Source organism: Halictus rubicundus, chromosome 7 (assembly GCF_050948215.1).
Source record: "Halictus rubicundus isolate RS-2024b chromosome 7, iyHalRubi1_principal, whole genome shotgun sequence".
In the NCBI taxonomy this organism is placed as follows: Eukaryota; Metazoa; Arthropoda; class Insecta; order Hymenoptera; family Halictidae; genus Halictus; species Halictus rubicundus.
This window is the reverse complement of record NC_135155.1, coordinates 12,825,288-12,845,331: the sequence shown is the minus strand read 5'-3', so window position 1 is coordinate 12,845,331 and position 20,044 is coordinate 12,825,288. Positions and strand designations below refer to the sequence as shown.

Sequence of the window (20,044 nt, the reverse complement as noted above, 5' to 3'; positions counted from 1 at the left end):
GGAAGGACTGTCGGTACCGTAGTCGTTATCAAAAAGAAAAGCTGAAAGGGACTTATTGTCCAGCGACTTTCATCGAGTTCTTTCGCCTCGCAATATTAACAATTCTTTTGTTAGCTTTTTATTTTTCGTTATAGGACGCATGTCGATTTTTTAGGACATTTCTATGCTGTTCAGATACAAGTAGCCTAATACCAAATAATAAATATCGAAGGTCACTTTAACAGCACGCATGTTAGTTTAATAACTTTATTTAACAGTCACTTACTTAGCTCCTTAACTACGCGGATCGTCTAGAAGAGTCAGAGCGTTTTCGGTAAGAATTTTTATATTTTACATTGCACCTTCAAGAAAGCTTTACCAACAGAGTCCCGGAGGCTTCTCCGATGAAAATCAGTCCAAACATGATCTCAGTCGAAATCTTCGGTTAGGTCTATCAGTGTAGAACAATCGCGCAATACGTATCGTCACAAAATTTGTTAAACAACGTTACTGTGCGTTAAGGGTAGACACATTAATATTATTGCATGTACCCACGATATATCCTTGAAGTTATGGAACGTTGTTGCAATTGTGAGTGACCACTTTGCTCACTTTTGTTGCACATTAACCCTCGGACTTCTGCAAGTTCTAGGCCTATGCCGGGGTCATTTCTGACACACTGATATTTCACTAATACAGTTTTATTCCGATATAAGACGATGGTTCGGGTCCGACTTTCGTCTTATTTCGGATGAGAGCGGCTCGACTTTGTAGAGAATGCAATAGAGGCTCGAATAATAGCAGGCAAACTATGAAGTGGTCGGCCGAACAGCATCCTTTAGCGATATCTTTCATTGGCAAAGGATAAACTATGACATATCCTCCCGTTCTGACACTAAGCGGTCTCGAGCGAACAACTTCAAAAAAAGGAAGAAGGGATAGCGATTTTCTTATGTCGAAATAAAAAGCGTCGTCTTATATCGGAATAAAGTTGTACATATTGACGATCGCTCGAGCTTGTCCTCTCCGCTACCGCGACGGGTCACGAATGACCCCGGCAAAGCATACGGAGGGTTAACTCATTTAGAAACGAAAAATCTTAATGACCGGTTTTCATCCAGACCCAGAACGATTAAAAACTTAGAAAACAAAGTCCCACACTTTTCCAAGTCGCGAGATGTGCGGAATGGTGACCTTCAAAGATCCGAGAATTAGTCACTTCAGAGATCTGAAGATCAAGATCAGTAATGCTTGTACAGATGCTTGACACGTTAACTATCACATCGCTCGTATGTGAGTGACACAATTCTTTGTTCAAGTATAAAAACGTGGTTCTGTTATGATATGTTTCGGTAAACTGGATTTCAGTAGAATTCAGTAGGATCTTAAAAGGTTAAGAGAGTAATCGAAGTGATGAATCGCAATTCTTTCGTTCCGGTTTTATTAACCAAATCACGTAGTTTTGTGGGGCATTTCAGGGCGGTGGGTCGATAGTCAACGTGCTAAGCTATACGTCGTATCGCGATGCGCATGGACGTCGTAATTTCGGCAAAATCAAAGAGAACAATGGCTGATTGATCGGCGCGCTACCGCTAGCACATATTTTCAAACATACATGTGATATTGTCTCGTTGACATATTTGGAGTTACCAATATATCGAGGTGATAAAACCAGCGAGGTTTTAAGAAGTTTAGGTTCAACAGTCGATAGAAATGATTTTGTCAGTAAGACAGCACAAACCAACTCCCTTCTGAATTATGTTCTCTTCTAGACCGGCACTGAAATTTGTTTAAATGTTAAGGACGGTTTTACACTCGAGGACTCTTGCTGGCCCGGACCTATAAGAGGAGCTTCTCTTTATAATTCCTCTGATTTTAATACCTCGTTATACTGTTACCTCCATGTACCTCATTCAGACTGCGATCTCCTTTAGCAAGAACAAGACACAGAGTGTAAAGAAATGTTGCGTTGTAGCTCGTATATGTGGATCAGGCCTGGGCAACTTACGGCTCGCGAGCCACAGACGACTCCTCTCTCTGCTCCTGGGTTTCTTCTGCTTCGGGAAAAGTTGCCCGGGCCTGATGTAGATGATTCTACTGCCGTTGATAACAAATTAACTATACCTGTCTCTTGACAAAATATAAAAGACGAGAAGCATTATAATTTGACTTTTTATGTATTGTACAGTACGCATGTAGCATTATAATTCTGTAATAACAATTTCGAATTTGTACTTGTATATATTGTACTTGTATACATACATACTCTTGTGGGACTTTTCTTTTCTCGTGCTGATTTTCAGTAGCATTGATCTAGACAGCCAATCCAAACATCTTTGACGATACAAAGATCAACTGGAAAGAACGAACGTGATAAATAAAAGCATTTGAAACGAGAAACTGCAGCACTGTTTTCGATTAACCGTACAGGTGTTAAATGGAGCGCTTTGAAGGTGAGAATGCGGATTCTGACCAAGATTCGAATAAATCATTTTCATTCATTATTTCCATGAACTTTTCACCGATAAAAGCTACGACAATATTTCTTTGCATCCTGCGCATGCTAGGATAGAGGACTCAATGAAAAGACTATGTTGCGACCTACTCGTGTCGCAATCTATAGTTGTACGGTGATTTGTGCGCTTCCCGTTGTACTGCGTATCTGTTCTCACCGACATTGTTCACTATTTTAGTCGTTCCTAAGCAGATCTTCCATTTCGGATTGGTTGGTCCGAAACAAAAGCCGAAACCTAGTTCTCATCCCTCCAATACCAATCGTGTCTACAATTCAAGAGATTCCAAATATCGTGAACTAAACAAATTTAATAGCACCAAATATGATCTTACTAACAAACAATGGAATAAATTACAATTAAGATAAATTGTAAAAAAATGTACAAATATGAAATTTACAACGCAGTCAAGTGTACGGACAAGAGCTCCATGTAAACGTTGATCTAGGCGTACCTCGATTGCCTTATCGCGCAAAACTCATTATCCGAAACTGCGTATTTCTGGAAATGCTATATGCAGACTGAAAATGTCGCGGACTGTGTCTAAAGTCGAGCCGCCGAGAGACAGTGGAGTAGGATTTTGCTTACCCAGCCATTTCGCCAGAATCTTAACTCTTCCGTTGCTAACAATATTCCCCTTGTGATCACAGCCGTAAATTGTAAGAAAGATTTTTAGCGTAATGCAACAATAACTTTCAATGTTCACGTAGGGACTAATCTATAAATACTTTAAAACGTAACGACTCCTCGAATAATATTATTCTATCTGCTAAAAAGTTGAAGTTATCTTACGAACAAAGACGTTAAATGGAATGTCAATTGATCATGAAAATATTAAGAGAAGTTTCTGTCAATTTTCAGTAGTTGTTTAATTTTCAATAATACCAGAGAATTTGTCATTCAAATTAATTCAAAGTCTCCTTTTCCGGAAAACAAGGTACAAAGTGATCGTTTAAAGTTTAAAGAAGTACTATTTATACCGCAGACGTAATTAAGAAATACTTCTTCGATTTACTTGTTCATGTTTTTATACTCCAAGGCAGAGCCGGATAACTTCTTCGAGCGACACCCGCCATTACTTAGCCGGTTCTCCCACTCTTCAACACCACTTCTAGCTTGACTTTATCTCCAGAGCCGGAGAACTGGGTCCCGCGGGCCGCACACTACTTCATTCATAAAGTACCAGTGGAATGGTGGGAGACGCTGGTAGGCACTGAGAACCAGAGTCGCCAGATCAAGATTTGTTCCCCCACTCTAATTTCTCCTTCTACAGTGAATTCTCGTTACGAGTCAGTTTGGCCGTTCTGGTGACTGACTTTTAGACGAAATCTGAGGTTATCGCCGAGCGTCGCATTTGAAATATACAGGGCACACTGGAAACCTAACAGTCATATCCGTCTACAAGTCATAAAAGCCTATGACTACTAGGCGATAGTGACAAGAAGACTGAGAAAATATCTTTCTCCGATACAATATTGCACATAGCTCGAGAGACGGCTATCGAGCTTCGGCTTCTCACCGCGGTGATGTAGGTAGTTCCACTGACTCCAAATTGTAAGGTTGACACTGACTCATAATGAGAATTCACTGTACCGCGCTATTCCCCTATGCTTCGGCCAGGGCCTCTGCTCCGGTACTGGCAGAGAGAGGGTAACTTTTTCCCCTCAATTCATGCTCCCTCCCCTCATCTGGCAACACTGCTGAGAACAGGGGAGGGAAACAATGTGGCCGCCAGTTGCCCGGCTCTGCTTTAAGACAATCCTTTCCACACCTGACTCCCTCGTCATTCAATGGCCTGACCTCGACATCGTCCTTACTCAATTACTTGGTTTCAATCTTTCCAAGTTCTGAAACGCGTTCCGCCATTTGGAAGTCACATGGCCGGACGTGTTTCAAGTATTTCGTTGGGGAGAAAAGGCAGCTTCGGATTTTCGGAGCCTCGCGCTCAGAGTTAGTAACTCTACTTTAGTTGGATACGTCCTCTCGTTACTAAAACTGAATTTAAAATATGCTGAACATCGTTTATCGTTCGGTAATATATCTCGACATATGTTCGCGACATATATTATAACAAGAGAAAAACTTGCTGGTACAAAATACTTCTGATAAAATAGTTTAAAATGCTACAGTTGTATAGTTCTCGAAATTGCCATAACTTGTTGCTCTGGTAAGTTGATTAACAAGACACCATAAAAATCATGCTACAGTTGGATTTATACGAATGTACGTAAGCCGAAAAGATCGCGCACAACTATACTTTTGGGCCCACGCTTTGTTCGAACGCTTCTAAACGTCCACACAGCATTTTACAGAGGCGAATTGATAGTTGATAAATTAAAGTTACAATTAAAGATTATTCGACGGTAAAGTTTGCAATCTTTTGTACTTGACGTTAGAAATTGTAATGAAATTGAAATGTACAAAACGGAACGGGTCAAGAGTTTATGCGATTTAGAATATTTTACATAGCTCAGTATAAAAATAATGTATATTTTCTATGTAGTTCTATATTTATTATGTATAAATCTACTACATAGCAATTCTAGGAAAATGTGTGGCAATATTCAAAAATCTAATACAGTGTTTCCAAACCTATTTGGATGAGCGACACACTTTAAATTTAATAAAATGTATGCGACGCATCGCAATCTTTCGAATAAAAATGTTTATTTCTTCTTTTCCGTTCGATCGGTCGGCGGTAGAAAGATGAAAGATCAATGAAATGTTCAGGAAGAGCTTATTCAAAATTCTGAAAAATGTTCAATATTTTCGCGACAAACGGGTTGAGAAACACCGATATAATGTATGAATACAACGAAGATAACTTTTTAAAGAAAATCATACTCATCGTTTAAGTACAATAGTTTTACATCTAACACAATCTTTAAGTACACTATCGTTTGTCGACAAGCTACTAGAAAGTTATGTATATTATATTACTACACGTTGAATATTGGCTTGTTTCACACGTTTTCGCACGTTTCGGATATTTTGTAAAAATCTGAAAAACTCCAGCTTCGCATCTGTAAAATACATTCTGTGGTCCGGTTTTCCGCGAGCAGAGCAAAGTGTTCGCCCGAGCTTGACACTCGTTCAAAATTGTATCCAACTAATACCGAGTCTACCAACTCTGTTGAATATAATTGTTTCTTCGTTTTATCTCTAAACTGCTAGGCGAGCAGGTGAATATTCGCGCTCTGAAACCGTTTCGAGGACCGCAAAGTCCGGCCGTTAAGAGATGGTGCATGAGATGCTGTGATGAGAGGTTGATGGCGACATTCCTAGTTAGGGTTGCGGACGACTCGTCTGTTGCATGCAAGCGTTGGTCTGCACATCACCGAAAAATGACTGGCTTTCCTTTCGACGCGACGCTGAACGTCGCAACGTGTTAAACCGTTCCGCTATAAATGATAGGCATGTGTGTTGTGTGTTTGTATGTGTATGTATATGTATATACATGATATATTATCCGACATTGTTCGCTCCAAGTTGCCTTGTAACGCGTTCGTATAAATATTCAGTTACATTAATTTTTATGGTCGACGGTTATAACGTCAAAATTTTCGGAATATACAAATATGCTACTTCTAGTGGACTGCTCGTGCCGATTGATCGACAAGATTATTCGCGCCGATCGTTCATCGGATAGGTGGGTCAAAGGATGAAACCGTACACCAACTCTCAACGACCGGACCTCGGCCGCTTTAGGTTTGCCTTAGGTTTGCTTCAGGTTTGCTGTAACCTTGCGAGCTTCGTGTACGCGACCGGGCTTTTCCTCCGAGTTCAGGTGGCGGTCCCAATCCCTACCCGTGCTTCCTTACATGCTGTTAGAGTAGTTTTGAAAGGGTCCAGTCTATCCTGCACCTCGTTCATGTTACGAGGACTTCTGGCACTATTCGGTTCAGCGGGTAATGTCGAGCGTTGTCGATCCCAAGAGTCACTCCAGCTGTAAATGAAATCACAGGCATTTTCACTGATCGTACATCCACGAATATTTTCATTAATACGATATGACAATACGACGACAATGTTGACGCGCTCGTTGCTGCGTTCGTCGATCGGGTCGACCACGAGTCGACTTTTACAGACTTAGGGTATGGCACAGAGTGCAGCTACAGTCTCTTCTCGATAAATGTCCCAAATACCTAGCCTATAATTGTCCCAGAACTATCCCCACTACCGCGGGGTATACTACTAGATTCTCTAGTACTAGATTTTCTGTTTACACTTTTATGTCTTTTTCTAAAAGTAAAGAATTTTCCACGTACAGCAGATTTTCAAAGATTCTATGTGTGCATGAGTGTGGTTATTGTCTGAAAATAAAGAAAATGAAAAAAGAATAAATTACAGAGTTTGCGGAAGAAAATAATTACACTAAAAACTGTAAGGACCTCGAGGTTTTGTAGTGCCCCCTGAACCACTTTCGAGAATGACTGTGTAATGTGATAAGGTATTTTGAATATGTGTTGACTATTTACATGTTTTGATAAAAATATTCGAAAACGATAATCTTACAGCTACCACTACATTTCCAATGAAAATATCACATCTTTACAGCAAGTTTTACAAATTATGTGAGTATAGGGAGGATTTATTTTATATAAGTAAACATAAGCTAAAACAATATTAAATTAATGAACGGATTTAGTAATATCACAACGTTTACTTTTTACTAAAAAGAAAGAGTTAATCAACATCAACGAAAATAATATTAAACTAATGAAAAGAATTACAGAAATAACCATGTGCATTTCTTCTGATAAAAGATCTAAGGCTAGCCTGGTCAACTTCTTGTCCGACGTCGCTTCACGACCCCCACTACCAGTGTGCAAGGTTCCCCCACCACTGACCACTTCATATTACCCTACCGTACTTTTATCTCTCCTGAAGACAACCTCCCACACTCCATAGGATCATGGTAGGGGGTCTTAGGAGTGGGAAGAAGAGTCGCGTGGGGCTTGCGAGCCCTACCAGTTGCTCAGGCCCAGTGTCGCCAGATCAAGACTTGTTCCCCCATTCTAATTTCCTTTTCTACCGCGCTATTCCCCACGCTTCCGCCGCGACCGGTACTGGCAGAGAGGGGATGACTTTTACCCCTCAATTCGTGCTCTCTCCCCTCATCTGGCGACACTGCCCAGTCCTGGTCTAAGGAAATATCAGATTTTAGGACTGTCTAGCGCAGGCCTGGGCAACTTGCGGCTCGCGAGCCATCATCCTGATTCCTCCCCACCAAACTCCTGTGGAGTGTAGACGTACACGCATATATTTGCAGTCACGCGAGGCAAAACACGGCAAGGTCAATATGAAACAGTTGATAGTGGGGGAACCGGTACAATGGTAGTGGGAGTCGTGAAGCGACAGCGGGGAAGAAGTTGCCCGGGCCTGGTCTAGCGTATATTCTCCTTACGCTCAACAGACAGTAGTATTGGTACTCTTAGGATGGTGCGCGAACATCTAGTTTTGCAAGTCCATTGAATCTTGTCTAGGTATTATACGTGATGTCGAAGATCATCGAAAAAGGTTCGAAGCATCTATTCGTGGATGTTGGATATCATGGGCGGACCGATCGACAAAGCAAACGAACAGGGTCGCTACATCTTAATGGGTAGTAAGAACAACAAGAAGCGATATGTTATTAGCACAACAACGTAAGCGTGCAGGACAAATGACTGTCCAGTGAAACTAGTATTTTCGTGACACTGTAATTAATGCGATGTATGACGATTTGATATTCAAAACAAATATTTGGTCGTAACATAATTAAATTTGCTAATATTCAATATTCTTTTGCTTAACTGGCTTCAAGTGATTTTTTTATAAAAAAGAAATTATTTTCAACGAGTCATAGAGAATCCTTAGAATTAAAATGGCATATTTATGTTATGACATAATGATATTAAAAACAGCCTAAATTGAATCACGTTCGTTAAATTGTAAGAGATTGTCTAGTTAATACGGTAGAAGTTCTTCGAAACAGAGTCGCCAGGTTAACAATAAGACTTGTCTCCCCACTCTACCTTCTGCTTCTACTCGAATCTATTCGAATCAATTCCCCTGATCTGGCAACTCTGCTTCGAAACGATACAAAAATTTGATTTCTTTTTTAACGGATGTTCTGTCGCTTACTTTGTTGTGTCATTTTTGGGAATGATGAGTTAGAATATGAAATGTAGGGCGTTGAAAGATATTAAGCATGAAATCATGATATTTCTATCCATAGCAGAAACTTTAAGTAGAAACAGTAGGGGAATAGAAAATAAATTAAAATGAATGAATGACTACATGATTTTGCAGCATTTCTAATGCAAATCCTTTGTGAAGGAAACACCACCAACTAGACAACATTGGGGACAGATTTAGCATTTGTAATATCGTATCAGTATTATGATAAACTATTTTAAATAAAAAAATGTAAGCAATGAACTTACCGTACATGGCTATCAAAGGCAGCATGAAATATTGTTAATTGTAAATCCATTATAATCTCCAAACAATAGTTCACGAAAGAAACTATTTACTTTGTGTCTTTTTACTGATCATACAGATTTATCTAATCATACTACATGCTAGGAGAATCAGTATGTCAACAACGTTAGAACTTCACGGAGACGCTTTCGAAGCAGATTTTACACTTTTCAATGTATACACAATCTATTGTTAAAACCATTAAGGTTGCAATGTGAACTGTTGAAATTTGAAATTTTATTAATGTACATATTCTTATTAGGGCTTGCAATCGAATCCAAAATTTCGACGAAAGGAAGTTTGCACTGTCAAGATAAGACTAATATAAAAGAGGTTTCCTTAAGATTAAAAGATCAGTTGAAGCACAATGATCATCGAATGATTGGTGTTCTTCAAACGAGTGAATAATATTCTCCATTTATTTTCATACATACATTTGTACCGTGTTATAATAAAAGTAAACAAACCTATGTCGAAACGCGTTAATACATTGTTAATATTTTGTTACTATAAGCACAATAATGTGTTGTTGCGAGTTATAATATTAAAACACAGAGACGAACGATGTAAAATATAATTTTACTATATTCTGTACAGCAATGACAAAAAATAGTTGAGGCTTACCTTTACTTCAGGAAACCAGACATTTTTTATTTTTGTTTTTGTAATCCTGTAGATTTTAGCGACAAAATGCTGAAAATCCAGGTTTCAATTCTAGGGGACCACTAATTCAAAAGTTGTGCGTGTGTAAAGATGTGGCATATAGCGGCTCCGCTATGGTCACTAATATATATACATATGTACATATAAACATGGCAGCGCCCACGCATAACTTTTGAACTAGTGATGTTCTAAGATTGAAATTGGATTTTCGGCATATTCTCGCCAAAATTAACAGGACTGCATAAAAAAAGTTAAAAATCTCTGGTTTCCTGAGGTAAAGTTTAACCATAGTTGATGTAAGATTCGCTCACAAACCCCAAATAAAATAAAAGGTTATTATATCCAAACTTATTATACAATAGAAGTAGTGTACTATGTACATACATTTAGAAGCAGTAAAAAGGATTAGACGAATCAGCAAAAAAGGAAATAAACAGAGAAAGATTATTATATTGTTCTAACATGCAAAAGGAATTAGAAGCTTTCGTATCGAACAATTAAATAAGTGATTTTGATGTAGAAAAGATGCATGAATATAAGAGCATTTAATGCAGAAAGGAGTAAGTATCCCAATATTAAATCACACACACTGACGGACTCTACCTTCCCGATCCTGAAGCTGTCTCGCATGGAATCACCAAAGTTAGGTAAATGACCAGAGCAGCAAAAACAACAGGTTATTTATCACAAACATTCTAACAAGACATTAGAAATATTTGTAATGTGTCACAAGTTTTATTCAGAAGATTAGCGGTGACTCATACAATTATTTTGATTTGTACTTGTATTATTGTAGTTTCGAGACAGCAAATATAGATTAACTATTGTCCTCGTTACAATAGAATACTTCGTTGATGTTACAACGATCAAATAATAGAATCGTTTAAAGAAAAATCTTAGGAACATAGTCTGCAATATAAACAAGATGTACAGTTGTTCCGCATGACAAAAACATCAAGGTCGACTGATAAAAGTATAAAAATATTTTCTAAGATTTTTCTGCGAAATTAGCAACGTCGTTATTCGTTCACAGTGTCAAAAATCAAATTACAATTAAATAGAGTGTACGAGTGAGGTCAAATAAAAAAAGTCTCACCTAACTACAGGCCCCATAACACCGTCCCTAGGTAGTGTTTGTAGGAGTGATGTACCTGCAGATCCTGGGCGTGTCTGTGCCCATAATTAAACATATTATAAATAAACAATGTGAGAAAAGTAACGAAGTAATATGAAAAGATAGGAGAAGTTGACAACTATGTGTAAATATGAGAAATGAAGATGTAACTGAACACATTCTGTGGACAAAATAGTGATGTGGAGAGAAGTATTGGAGTATTGGTGTGAAGCAACTAGTAGTACTGCTTTCGGTTATCTAGTCACTAGTGCAGTGATCAACTAGTGTCGTTTTACGTGTGTATATCTTTTGCCAGGAAGCGTAACAGAGAATAATTTTGTGGTCCATTATTCAAACCATATTCGGACTAAACATAATTAGCAAGATGAAAGGAAAACATTCAACAGTAACTCTCCAATTATTAAATTCCTCTTACTAATCAGTGAACTGTAATCATTGCGAAATATTAAGTTGGAAATATACCTTGTCGGTTTGCGTTGCAGCATTGCAAGTATCCATGGATAGAATAGTGTTGCGACTATTGGTTATTGCACAGTTTTGCCTTTCAATGTTATTAGGTCCTTGAAGCTTCGACATCTGGAACTGAAGAAGATAAAAGTGGTGAAATGTGTATATTAGCCACTTGAATTACAATTTAAGTTCGGTCATACGTTAAGCTATTTCACAGTTTGCCTTTTGATATGTGAATACATGTGTTTACCAAGTCTCCGAAAGGGTTAAAGACATTGACATTCTTATATACACACTCTTGTGTGTTTAAAAGAAATCGAAAACTCTTTTTTTAGGTTTTATGTATGTTATGTGGGTTATGCTAAGAGGACATTTTCAAATTTGAATAACTAGTTAAGGATGGTAGCACGGCATGTGATTCAATTTACCTGTAATACTTGTATGGTTCGGTCTTTGTCTTCCACTTGTCCTTGCAAGAACACTATCTGCCTACGCAAATCAGCCAATTCATCAACAATGCTACTGTCTTCACTTCCTGGGGAAGTATTAACATCCACGGTATCTCCTTCATTCAGGTTGTAGAAGAGGCCATTCTGAAATGTCGTTATTTACATAAATGGAATAATATTTTTTCAGTGAATCTTTTTTATTTAACACGTTCACTGTCAGTATTTGCCTCGACTATAACTTTATTTTAAACAAAACGTCTTTTGTGGAATAGTTCTCTATAACGACAGATGTCGAATTAATGTGATTTTATAAATATAGACAAGTATAAAATCATGCACACGGCAGGCATGTCACGGATGATGGCGAACGTGTTATGATTTCAAATTATAGAGATTTTTTAAATGTAACTACCTTTACAGTATTATCGAATGGGGTGAGAGTTTCTGCCTGCGAATACAAAAGAATACATCACACGTTATTCAGCAGTTTCGACAAGAAATATTAATAATTGGCTACAATATAAAAATATGTGCAATAAACAAACAGAAATACAACGTACCCTCTTCAACCCGTTCTCTTCTGACTTCAAGGATAAATCATGGTTGGTGATAATAATGGAAAATAATTAAAAAAAACTGTGTGTTAATATAGAAGCTCGTCAAAATTGTGCGATATAAATAAACGGAATGTGTTTTTGCAATGAACAAAATATTTGATTATAAGCCGGATATGCCTCGAAGAATTCGGACGTGTATTGTCATTTAGCATACCCCTTGAAGTAACTGCTTCAGTTTCAGGACCGTTGTTTTTATGGAAACAATGTCTTGAAACATATCTGCGTACGCATCTCTGTCGATCCGAATGTCCAACTCATTTATTCTGTCGATGGTTGGTGACTGAACCTGAATCAAATTAACTTGAGTTCTACACACAAGATCAGAGAAATACAAATACTACATGTAAGAAAGATATACAGTAAAGTCTTGATGTAAGCCCAATCCTTGGGTCCGTGCTGTGGCATAGACCGTGTAGGGCTACTATTTTATTGTGACCCTGTCGACCGCGTCCAACGTAGAAAAGGACAGCGTGTTTAGTGTCGTTCATGTTTACTTGTGTTACTTTACAGTGGAGGGGATTGGCGAACTGACTAAGACCATATAGCTCCGTTCGGCTTAGATCAAGACTTTACAGTAATTGCAATTTGGTAGTACACAGCTTCCATTTAATTTTCAGCTGATTAACGGCATCCTCATTAGTGCAACAAACTGGCTATTATTAATGGCTGTAACTTAACCCTTATTTGTGGTTCCTTTCCATTGAATAATATAATAAAATGTAAAAACAATTCATATACAATTTCAAAATCACTAACTTTATTATACCTAATCAATCTTCTTTTTCAGTGGTTTGCCACCAAAATTCGAAGAAAATTGGAAGAAGATTCAAATGTTTTTTCTAAAGACTTTTTGTGCAAAGACTGCAGTCTGGTTTGGGACTATTCTTAGCGAGTTTCTGCTTTATTATTATTAGATATTTCTCCTTTATTCTAATCATATCATTTATTTACTATATTGAACGGGATTTACACTTACATTCCTCGATGTTCTTAAAGGACTGGCGAATTGTCGATTCCGTGAGTTGTCTAGAAAACGTGGTGAATCAGTGACAGATCTACTTCGCCACGCTTTGTTCGTTTTGTCACAATCGTTTCTAAAACACAAACGAAATCGAAACATTCTTACTTCGTTCTTAAACTTTCGCCGATTATTTTTTCTTACCTGAAAATAACAAAACCTACTCGGTTTGTTCATAATCGAGCTAACAAACTCGCGTAAATTTAATCTAGCGCCACAGTATTTTCTTCGAAATTTTCTTACGTGACTAAATTTCTTGTTTGAAAACCCATAGTTCAGAAAATTGACATTTTGTAGCTTCAGAGATATCTCAAGAAACTCGTTTATACCCGTTTAATATTGCCCGGAAGATCTATCCCTTACATATACGACAGGGTGTTTTCAGGATGCGTGGTAGAAGGGGTTATTCTGTTTGCAAAAATCAGTAAATAAAAAACGAATAACATTTTTTCAGAGAAAATCGGAGTTCGAGATTCGGCGGTTACGCGTGCCGATGAAGAAGAGTCATCCGACCATGACCAACCAATACTACTTCTCGTGAACGCTAAGGACATTTAAGGACACTCGTTGCCGTTGAATTTTCAAACTCAACCGAGAAAATGTTGTTCGTATATTTTTTTTTTCTTATTTTTGCAAATAGAATCACCCCGTATCCGCTTGTGCCACCCATCCTGAGACACTCGGCATAAGCTTTTATAAAGGGACAGTCTCGTGTAAAGAAGCGTAACACTGTCCGCAATAACTCCAAAAACTTCAGTGCGAAGGTATGAAACGAAATAAAATTATTATTATCATTTTTCAGGTTCCACACTTCGAAAACATTTTTTCGACTCGTCTACATGAGACTGCCTCCTTAGAATCGGCTTGCGTAACTTGAATATGTTCCTTTGTGAGAAACATTTTCCGTGAGATTTTTCTCGGTGGACATGCTATTGCCTGTAAGTAAAGTGTAGCGCAAGGAGTTTAAAGGGATGAAAATACCTTGTGGTATGACCGATGGCTCGCGGTATGGAGGAAAGGTGAGCGTTATTAAGCGGATTGCTGGTGGTTTTTCGTTGTCTGGGTACCGGCGAACCCGCCGTTGGCGTTGAACTGTCCGAGGACAAGCCCGAGTCACGGGTCTCTCTACCGTTCGGACTGGCAGCAAGTCCGTTTTCGTCTGCCGCGTTCGCGTTCGCGTTGGCACTAGCAACCGCGGTTCGCGTGGACAAAACCGTTCGTCTTTTTGCACCTCTTGATATCCCCGATGCAGACACCGGCGACATCGACGATGCCATTATAGTCGATCAACTGCATCGGGTGCTCCGAAACTACCGTTCTATCACCAATTTTCGCACACCCGCTAACAGTTAGTTCGCGACTCCATTCAGTTCATGTTCCACATCACTATTGCGCCATTCGATAATACTGTGTTTCAAAGGCTAACTGGATTCAGACTAATTTTTATGTTTGTTCTCTAGTTCGCTGTTAGTTAGGGGCATTATGTACCCGTTTAAAAGTTAACTGGATCAACCATTCGTGGTCCAAATGGTCCAAGGATCCAATTTTAGGGTCCCCCTTTTTTTCGGTCCATTTTATTTCAGTAATTTCTACAACATTTCTACGTGTATAATTCAAACATCCCCACGAATAATTTCAGAGTAATCTAGAAATACTACATTTGTTCTTATTCGCCACGTGCAACGCGAATGTAACGTAAACCAGTGAAATCAATATTGGTATGAAAGTCAATGTCGAGTCTATGGGACCAGGCAGGGTTAATATTTAAAATATGAGATTACGAATAAAATAATTGGTCAAATTAAAGTGTTAAAGGAAAATGAATATTAACCGAGAATCTTTGACGACTATTTTTGAGGAATGTGCGAGGGCTAATAATGACCTTGGAGAAATAACATCGGAATATTGCATTCTATGCAGGCGCCCTACCTCGTCCAATTAATTCAAATATTTGTGTAGAATTGCTTTTTCAAGTGTTGGCAGAAGTTCAAGGAACACTGTATGTGAAAAGTTTACGAAACAAAATACTAACAAGTTCCTTAACACGTAGATTGCTAAATCACAGCTGAAAACAGTCCTACAATCCAAATAGAATTCGAACAAAAATGGCCGATATTTAATCCGTTATAATTTTGTAGGAGAGAATCATAGAACAATAAATCTAGAATTATTTTCATCCATCGTTCTCATCGTTATCACGACTGAATCTACCATGAAAACTTCTGCTTTAAAACGGCTCTTTGAAACTTGATGTACAATCTTTTATGGCTGTTTTATGGCTAAAATATTCATAAAACCCTCATGGTGTATCTTGTACGTGCTTATTACGGAAGAGTTGGTAGTACAACAAATTTTAGCGGATTATTGTAAAGGTCTTCAATCTCCAAATTTATGATTTTAGCCATAACGCGCGTGCTATTGCTGTTAGGGACGTTCCTTTAAAAAAAAGGCGCCTTCAGTTTCCCATCTGCTATATCATGCAAAAACATTTTAGGAAAAGATGAACGATGGATAGCGAAAGTAGAGGCTTAGAATGTATGCGGCGTTTATGCGATTCATTTTTCAAAATTACAACAGTTCGAACGTCGGCAATTTTTCGGAAATCGGAAATTTAGTGTTCGGACAGCTTTCGGAGCCACGACAATTGCGAATTGGAAAGCGAAAGTTGATTCTCGAGTGAAGTGAGAACCGCGAAAGGATCGTTCGCGCAATGACTTTTTTTTTCGGGGCGCACGAGGGTTCGGGAATTGAACCGGTAAAGTGTAAACAACGCAACCGTTTGCGAAATGGCCCGGCGAAACACGAAGTTTGTGTCGGAAACGCGAACTTACGGCACTGATCAAGAGATAATTTATTCAACTACACAATGATTTGCGCAATGCGGTGTCCGGAGGGTGCGTTTCAGTTGCACACCCCCGCGATTTTTGCGCGGCCACCGCATTATTGGCGGGAAACAGGGGGTGGAATCGTTCGCAGGTGACACGTGACAACTCGACAGGTATACAGTTTCGCGATGATCACTGTCAGGATCGCCATGTAACCGGCGCGGAGCGATCTGTGGAATGAGCAGGATCGCCGAGTCGCATCGCGTCTCGTTTCATCTCGTTTCTCTCCTCTCCTCTCCTCGCCTCTCTCTCTCTCTCTCTCTCTCTCTCTCTCTCTCTCTCTCGCCCTGAATCCTCCTTTTCCGACGCGTTTCTCGCACCTGCGCAACAGGATTACAGTGTTTCGCTCGATATCACGAGGATTGCGCCAAATAAGACGCGAGAGAGGGGCTGACGGTAAACGAATGGGGTGAAAACCAGTCTACGGAATTCTGTACTTACGATTCCGTATTATGAACTTCTTCCGGGATTGTTAACACTTTATTGACCGGCAATTTGTCGAGCCAAAAACCAGCTTCAGACTTTTCATTTCAATATATACAGTGTGTCGCAGTATTGACGGTAGAACTGTGGAGGGAGTGATTCCACACGAGAAAATAAATCGAAAATATTGAATGAATTTTGCTCATTTGACGCCTCGTTTTCGAGAAAATCGAAAATTCGGCGAACACGCGCGCTATTGTATAGGAATCGTCCGACGCCGTCTGTTCATGACCCACCGGTTCTAGTTTTTAAGCTATGTCCACACTGTAGCAACACCGAGTAACTTTCTTTCGCTTTCTGTTGTCTTCTTCTTCTTTTATTCGGTAAATAAAGAAGAGAAGCAACAAGAGGCGATAAAAAGTTTCTCGATGTTACAACCCTTAAGATCGGGGGTCGAAAACGCGATATTCTAGTTCAAAATGTTGCGAAAGTATACGCTATCGTCTATAAAACAAGTCCAAATTTTCCCTCGACACTAAGTAGAAAGATATTGTTACACGACAAAAAGCAAAGAGATTTAAAAACGCGAGCTTAAAAACCCAACATACGAGCTTGTATAAAAATGAATCAATAATTAGTAAAAAGAGCTGCAAAGAAATTCGAGATTTTTAGATATCGTTTAAACTGATCTGAAGTTTGCATCCCCAACTTTGAGGGATGTTTTCACCCCTTCGATGGGGACGATAGACGATAAACAAATATTTTTCTAGGAACTATCTCTAGCATGAGTTTCATCAAAGTCGGTTGACCTATCGGGAGGGTCAAATATTGCTCCTCGGAAAGTTCTTTGAATTTCCAGTTCTTATGACTGCTTCAGGTATTCTTTGGCAAACCCTACCGAGATTTTGGTGCCAACTTCGAGAATTTATGACGTCTGGGTTCCACCTTCCGATATCAATTGAATGTTTTCATCGGAGTGAACGCTCCACGAGAGCGATAACCTTGATTCATAAGACTGACTCATTCTCATTGAATGTCTAACCGTGAGTTACGCGAATTTCGACACATTTTCATATCGTACGAGTTACCCGCACAACCTTTCCCTGAATAAGAAAAATAAAAATAAGAAAAAATTGTTGCCACTCCTTACGAAAAGCAAAACAAAGCCTTAACTTTCGTACCTCCTTCAGGGTGAAATTTCACCAAGTTTTTGGTTCTAAATACTGCTGAACGTTTAATTTCTTTCTGTTCCTGCTGTACACATTTAAAACATTTTACTATAAATGGAACGAAAGCCGATTTAAACGGTAAAACAAAAATAAATGAAGCATTATTCTAGGATCTCTTATGCAATTATTTTTGAGAAGCGTAACATTGAAAATTTTATCTTTTCTGAAACGAAATGTCACAAAAATTGAAGTTGATGGAAATAAATCTGCAAGATTCGTTTCTTCGTAGTCGCTTGAAAAATAAAAGTTAAAACTGATTGGTCAGCCGTCGTGTGCGAACGACGCATTGCGTTGACGATAATTTTATGCACCGAGAGTATTCGATAGTGCTAGATCGTTCAAGTTCAGCCACGGGAATGTAGGTGTACAAAGGCTGGAACAGTTTTTACGGAAAAGGAAGCTATCGGCATAAGAAGAAAGCAAGACGGGAGAAGAATTAAGACGGGAGAAAAATGAAAGAAAAACACAACGGAAAAAAAACTCGGTTAACTAGTAACGCTCTGATTAACGTCGAAACTGTTCTGCTTAGCATAAATTCTCGGTTTCGTGACGATCGCTCATCATACCTCTGGCATTCCGATTTCGTTTCGATCAATGCACCTCGGATCGGAATGGTGGACATTTTTTTCAAATACATTTCCGCTTCCGAGCATCCAGCAAACAAATTAAGAAGTGAAACCGGTCTACGAGCATCAAAAAGATTTATATAGTTTTTGTTTAAAATTTTTATAAAGTTTCTCAGCGCGAGTAAACTACTCCCGTCTAATATTTTTCAGTCAACGAAGCCTTCAAATGAATTCAAAAGTTACTTTCTCTGCCAGCGTTTGTTAGCTAACAAGAAAAGCCAGAGAACCCGGAAATTTAGAAAATTATAAAACTTTACGGCGGAGGGTAGGTCATCCGAAACACGCGCAATTTTTTCTTTCTGCTGTAGTACGATGTCGGAAGCGGAAAAAGCAGAACTTTCTGGAATCTTATGGAACTGTGTCAAAATAATATTTTTTTAAAATCTGAACTTTTCAAGTTACTCTCACTAGACTTTTTTAATATTTTTCACTCTCCTTGAGATATACTAGACAGAAAAGTTCTCGTTCTTTTTTAAGTGACAATTTAAGGACAAGAAACACAATTTCATAATTTTCCAAATTTCCAGATTCTTCAATATCTCCTGCAAGTTATATCAGCACGAAAATAAATTATTATTTACGCGAATAAATTCTTGAATTCCAAGACAGCCCACGAAGATTACATTTTATGAATTAAGCTCTGAAAACAAAGCAGGTGACGATAAAACAAACTAGTTTCGACTACGTTTTCGCGTTTGCTCGTTCGTGCGCGTGTAGCAGACAATAGCCGTTTCAACGCGCGTGCATAATGCCACAGAAACGCATTGAATGCGCAGCGCGAGGTGAACTTCTATGCGTTAGTTTTAAACCTGTTTTTAATCAGAACTGTCCGATAATGTGCATTATTTCGAATCAAATAACTAGACTGCGGATTTTATGCACTTGTGACAAAAATGAGCAGGTGACATTTAAAACAGTAGGAAAATGAAAATAGTTTAAGAATATCGTAATAAAAATAAAGAAATAAATTTCTATTTTAAATAAAGACCCGCAATAATTTTGTCTGTAATTTTTTCAACGAAATTTTTCTGTTTCAATATTAATTTTAGTTGTACTAATCATACAATGCAATACTATTTTTGTATTTAATCGTGCTCAATGATTACTACAGTTGAAACAACACAACTTCAACTGCTCGTTTCCATACAATTGCACGGTTATCCTTACGATCATATCTGTTTTCCCTTATTACTCATTGCACATCGTAATGCTAGTTAACTTCGTGGTATGTGGTAGCAATTAAATAAAAGTTTCTAACAAAATACATTTTACTGTAACATGAAAGTGGCAACGTAACTTTAAAACGAGGAAACGAACTTTGCAATCTTTCCAATTTTTATCAGGAAGTTCATCCATTGAAACAAACAGACTGCCGTGAAACTTTGTACGAAATAACATTGTTCGTGAAATGTGTCTCCTATTATAACAACGTCTGTTTTATACATGATTTTTCTTGCAGATATACAGGGTGGTCCTGTAAAAATTAGCAGAGGATTGAAAAATAACAGAGATATTCCAGTGTTAATTTTTCCAGGATCACCCTGTATATATATATATATGTATGTACAAATTGAAATAAGACGCGGGAGCAA

The 20,044-nt window shown here is 38.4% G+C and overlaps 1 protein-coding gene across 10 annotated transcripts in view; it reads right to left on the bottom strand.

The window, feature by feature from the left end:
• The window catches only part of LOC143355510 (uncharacterized), a 181,511-nt gene that overhangs the window by 111,025 nt on the left and 50,442 nt on the right, over nucleotides 1–20,044 (bottom strand). For 4 of the 10 annotated variants that reach the window (XM_076790354.1, XM_076790355.1, XM_076790359.1 and 1 more), the window contains 8 exons: nucleotides 13,248–13,365; nucleotides 12,426–12,557; nucleotides 12,215–12,238; nucleotides 12,067–12,102; nucleotides 11,634–11,798; nucleotides 11,218–11,337; nucleotides 10,717–10,790; nucleotides 2,273–6,438 (listed from right to left, as the gene is read on the bottom strand). In XM_076790354.1, the coding sequence (XP_076646469.1) occupies nucleotides 6,276–6,438; nucleotides 10,717–10,790; nucleotides 11,218–11,337; nucleotides 11,634–11,798; nucleotides 12,067–12,102; nucleotides 12,215–12,238; nucleotides 12,426–12,557; nucleotides 13,248–13,365 (832 nt within the window). In that variant the 3' untranslated portion in view covers nucleotides 2,273–6,275. Of the gene's footprint in view, nucleotides 1–2,272; nucleotides 6,439–9,855; nucleotides 10,791–11,217; nucleotides 11,338–11,633; nucleotides 11,799–12,066; nucleotides 12,103–12,214; nucleotides 12,239–12,425; nucleotides 12,558–13,247; nucleotides 13,366–20,044 lie in introns of those variants that run through there. The other 6 variants (XM_076790361.1, XR_013082515.1, XM_076790356.1 and 3 more) reach the window with 6 other exon arrangements.